The sequence below is a fragment of the Arachis ipaensis genome, chromosome B02, assembly GCF_000816755.2.
Source record: "Arachis ipaensis cultivar K30076 chromosome B02, Araip1.1, whole genome shotgun sequence".
Lineage (NCBI taxonomy): Eukaryota > Viridiplantae > Streptophyta > Magnoliopsida > Fabales > Fabaceae > Arachis > Arachis ipaensis.
Window position 1 is genome coordinate 7810566 of NC_029786.2, and position 5000 is coordinate 7815565.

The following is a 5000-nucleotide window of genomic DNA, read 5'->3' on the forward strand; positions in this document are numbered from 1 at the left end:
AGATATTATTAAAAACTTTTATATATATATATATATATATATATATTGAACTATTTTTTTCTTTCTAACAATAAAATTTATTTATGTTATTATAAGACAATTATGACTCAAAGTCTTAAGGGCCAATAATGATGTTTGTCACATTCAAAGGGTCATCAACAAAAGCAATAAGCAAAAAATGCTAAAAATATGTCTAAACATCCAAAGTGAGTGGCTGCAGATAATTACACCGTCCAATGTCCACACAACCGTAGATTTAATTAAACAATCATATCACAACACAATGCTACGTCATTGGCAGGCTATATATTAAGTTTTGGTCAATAAATTAAATCATGGATTGGAATTAGAATATATGATTATCATGTAAATAAAATAGAAACCGACAGAACCTTCGGAGAAAAAAAATATTAAAATTATGCACCTATAGAAAGATGAAATTGCAATATATATGACTCTAGCAATATTATTAAATTAAAGTAGAATGGTACGGTCCTTACATATATTTCTATTATCATCTAACTAGTGGGGAGACCTAACTTAATCCCATCTTTTAATCACAGTTAAAAGTATCATTATTAAACTCGGACTACTGATCAATTTTGCTATTATATGATATATCGGATTAGTTGAACCCTTTGAACTCGATTTAATTAAATGAATAAATATATAAAAACCTTATTGTGACTTACAAATTACAATTTGTATATTTTCATTGGTCCACAACACTAGCTACTAGCACAATAAGCTTCTTAATATGGTGGCTACTACCTTTTGATTTAAACTAATCAGTTCGATTCGGTTTTAACAACTATTACCTAGCGTTTGTTTTGAGGTATTGAGACAGAGATTGAGAGATTGAGACTCAATATCATATTTATTGGTTCAGAAATTGGTACTAAAATTTCTGTCTCTATTTCCAAAATTTTAGTATTTCAGTACCTCTAAAAAGTAGGGACACAGGGGACTAAAATTTTTAGAGATAGAGACTGAAACTTTAATAACATTTTATACTTAAAATACTTTTATTTCAATTAATTAATTCCAATTTTATTCTTTGTACAAATTAAATTAGAATTTTATTTTTGTTTTAATTTTTGTCTCCCACTTTGCACCAAACAGAATACTGAAATTTATTTCAATCTCTATCTCTTAGTCTCTGTCTCTCAGTTTTAATTTTTCTGTCTTTGTCTTTCCACCAAACGCTATCTTAAAGTGTTGGTTTCTTAGATTTTTTTTAGACAAATAGTCTAATTATTGAGGTTTTATTAGAATTGATTGCGGTATTAATTCGGTTCGGTCCAGTTTTAAGAACTGTGGTTAGAAGCCTTTGATGGCATGGTTTGGTGGAATTAACCCTAAATTGATTACGGATGCAATTGTGGACTTTTTGATTAATTACAAAGAATAGGTCAAGGAAATCAACAGAATAATAAGAAAGACAAAAGAACAATAGACATAATGTTGTATTTTATACATCAAGTGTGAGCATTGCTTATTGTGCTTTTGTTTACATCTCAAACCAATAGTAGCTTCACAAATAATAAAAAATTAAATTAAACCACTAATCATGATGATATGATTAAATATTTTCTTGTGGTTCTCATTACCCCATGATAGTTAGTATATAAAGTAGCTCTTTGAAATTGCTAATATTGCACCTAAATAAAATTTCTTCAAATAAAATTTTCAACAACCAACCAATCAATCATGGGAAAAGTTCATCCCCAAGCACTACAATTATCTCCTAATTGCAGCTTCACTTCCAAGCAAGAAACCTTCACCTTATGGATGAAATCTCTTGTTTTGAATGGAAAAGGTTGCACTGTCTTTGATTCAAGTGGACAAATCGTTTATCGAGTTGATAACTATAATTGCAAAGATAAACATGAAGTTCATCTCATGGATCAAGAAGGCAATGGTTTGTTCACTATAACTCGAAAGGTACGCGAATTTTCGTAGTATAAAAAAAATCATTTTATACAGATATTCAATTACGTCAGATATATGACTCGATTTCTGACTCGTTTTATGTATGCAGCAATACAAATTGTCAAGGTTTTGGGAGGGATATCGATCCCCCGCCACAAGAAATGACCACAAAGGACCATGCTTTAGGGTTTGTAAGACTTATAAGATCTCAAGAGGGGGTTCAACATATGAAGTGCAACTTGGATTGGACAAAAACCAACCATGCAATCTTAAAATTGAAAGTATCACTGGCAAATCTGCTTGCAAAATTGCTGATGAATTTGGTGTAATAGTTGCAGAGGTAAATTATTTTACACCTCCTTCTTGTTAGCAAAGATTAAGATTTGGTACATAACATACATAATTAAGATGGTTTTTTTTTCTTTATCATGATCTATACTTCTAAACAAATCTTCCTTCTTGTTTAAATAATGGATAAATAATTTATTGTTTTTTAAGCTTCTAAAATGGGTTGGTGTATCTATTTTTTAGTTTGTTTAGTATTTAAGAGATTTATTAAGATTTGTTATATTATTACTTTTATCTTTTATATATGTTAGTAATAGTAATAGAGCAATAAGATAGAGTTTGAAATTTTTTAAGGTTAAGTGATATTACATATAATACCCTAAATCATACAAAATTATATATATTTTTATAAATAAAAATGTATTGTATGTAATAAACTAATAATATCACAAAAAAAAGGCTAGTATAATTTACTCATAAGTTTATTATTATTATTTTAGTTAATAAAAAATGTAATATTCTAAGAAATGAATTATTGGTCATACATTTGTATTTTTCTATGAGCAGCTTAAAAGAAAGAAGTCACCATGTGGAGTTGACTTAGGAGAAGATGTATTTACAATGGTAGTGGAGCCAAATGTAGATATTTCTCTAATAATGGGGATTGTTGTAGCTTACAGCCTCATTAACTCCAAAATGTAACTACTTTGGAATCAAGAGAGTGATTTGCATCTTTGATCCTAAAAAGACCAATTTCAAGAAGCACTATGCAAATATCAAAATGGCTTGTGGGCCCAACATTGCAACTAGCTATTATCAATGCAAGTCTCTTCATTCAGACGGTGGATATAGGAAACTACTTCCTTTTGATAAAGCAGTTTTGTTTTCTCTTTTGTTTTGTACTCACAATTGTATTACATATCTATATATATTTGTATCTATTTTGGGATGAAAATATAAACCTGTTAATAACTCACTATTACAACAATCATAAAAATCCATTATTAATCGGTCGTCACATAAGTAGTTAGTTTTTCATAAAATATATGTGTAGACAAATTTAATTATTTATCTATGACAAATTTAATTATTTTAGTGACNNNNGCTAGCAATTTTTAGTATTTTTAATTATTATTTAGCTAGTATAAATATTAAATTATTTTTAATAAATAAATTTTATTAATTTATGTATGTAAATTTTAAAAAATTTTGGAGTAAACTGTATTGATTTATGTGTGTAAAATTTTATGTTTATTGTGTGTAAAATGTTTGTAAATATATGTGCAAATTATTGCTAACCAAATACTAATAAAAAATAATAATATTTGCTAGTTATGTAACATTGTTCATCATTGATATTATAAATTATAATAGTGTGCCACTCTTAGATTTAACACAAGTTTTGTTGAATCGTCTTATCTTTTTTATAATTCCTTTTTAATGAATGAATTTCTGTTTTGATAAATAAAAAATAAAAAAAAAACCTAAATTTATCGCGTCTCATGGACATGGGAAAGGTACTCGGAGAGGAGTTACCAAGGACAAACTAGTGCGAGGACGTCGAGATGGAACCCTGACAGTGGTACAAGCAACGCGGTTCGAGATATAGATATATAACTCTTGTAGACTTTCTTAAGATGGGTCCGCCGCCCTAGTTTAAAAGAACTGTAAATGCTTTAGATGCCAATGGGTGATTCCGAGATGTAGAAAAGTTTTTGCAAACTCAACATGTTCCCAAAGTACAGTATGTAAAGATTGTAAACCACATGTTAATGGGAGATGCTTAGTGTTGGTGGCAAGGGATGTGTTATACCTTGCAAATGGAAGTTACTGATGTTTCATGGGACAAGTTTAAGACGGAGCTCTATGGGAAGTATTTCCTTCGAGCGATTCGCACCGCAAAGGAGTTAAAGCTGATGCAGTTGAAGCAGGAGGATATGTCTGTCGTCGAGTATACTCAGGAGTTTAGTAACTTGTGCCGCTTTTCTAAGATTTGCCAAGACGATCTAGCTGATTATAAACAATGGGTTTGTGCCTAGTATGAGAGGGGACTCAAAAAGGAGATATTCAACTATGTGAACCCCCAGAGAATAAAGAGTTTTATTGAGTTGGCTAACAAGAGCCAGCTCGCAGAAGATTATTCCATGAAGTGGACTCTGACGTTAGAAGGCCAGGATGAGTCTGCTCTAGATGAGTCGCACAGGATTGGGTTAGGTCTATGTTACCGATGTGGTTTACTGGGACATATGTCCAAGGATTGTCCATGTGGGAGAACTACGGATCCGGGTCGGTTGCAACAGGGTCAAGGTAATTGTCAAGGTAATTGTGATGTTGGACACGTAATTTTAATTTGCTTTCTTTTATGCTAAAGCCTTGCATTCGTTCATGTTGCATAACAGAGTTGAGGATTTAGGACTGAAAGTGTTAGACGTAGTATCAAACTTAGGACCGAACTTAATTTTGTCGTCTACAGTGTCGCCATTAGGGCTGTCAAGGCTCAAGAAGATAATTGGTCGGCGAAAATAAATGAATAAGTTCTTGATGGGCAAAGGATTAGAGTGGCGCAGCAGAAGTACGGTGATTGTTGATAACTTTAAGATTGTGTGAGGTGAAAAGAGGGATTGTGGAATACGAACTTGTTCTGGAAGGTTAGTAAGAGGTTGAGGCACTATACATTGGGATAAGAAGGCGCTTCCCTCATTTTGTTCTCTTTTAGTGATTGAATTTTGGGGACACAATTTCTAATTAGGTGGGTAGGATGTAAAGCCTTGTAAATTAAT

The 5000-nt window shown here is 31.2% G+C and overlaps 1 protein-coding gene across 1 annotated transcript; it reads left to right on the plus strand.

Moving 5' to 3' along the window:
* On the plus strand, window positions 1597-3208 carry LOC107624766 (protein LURP-one-related 11). Its single transcript, XM_016327224.2, has 3 exons — window positions 1597-1944; window positions 2042-2272; window positions 2788-3208. Exons 1-3 carry the CDS (start codon window positions 1711-1713, stop codon window positions 2920-2922), a joined length of 600 nt encoding a protein of 199 aa, XP_016182710.1. The 5' UTR covers window positions 1597-1710; the 3' UTR covers window positions 2923-3208.

Coding starts and splice junctions, on each gene's coding strand:
- LOC107624766 (XM_016327224.2), top strand. CDS start 1,711: ATGGGAAAAGTTCATCCCCAAGCACTACAATTATCTCCTAATTGCAGC. Junction 1,945..2,041: donor TGTTCACTATAACTCGAAAG/GTACGCGAATTT, acceptor TTATGTATGCAG/CAATACAAATTGTCAAGGTT. Junction 2,273..2,787: donor TTGGTGTAATAGTTGCAGAG/GTAAATTATTTT, acceptor TTCTATGAGCAG/CTTAAAAGAAAGAAGTCACC.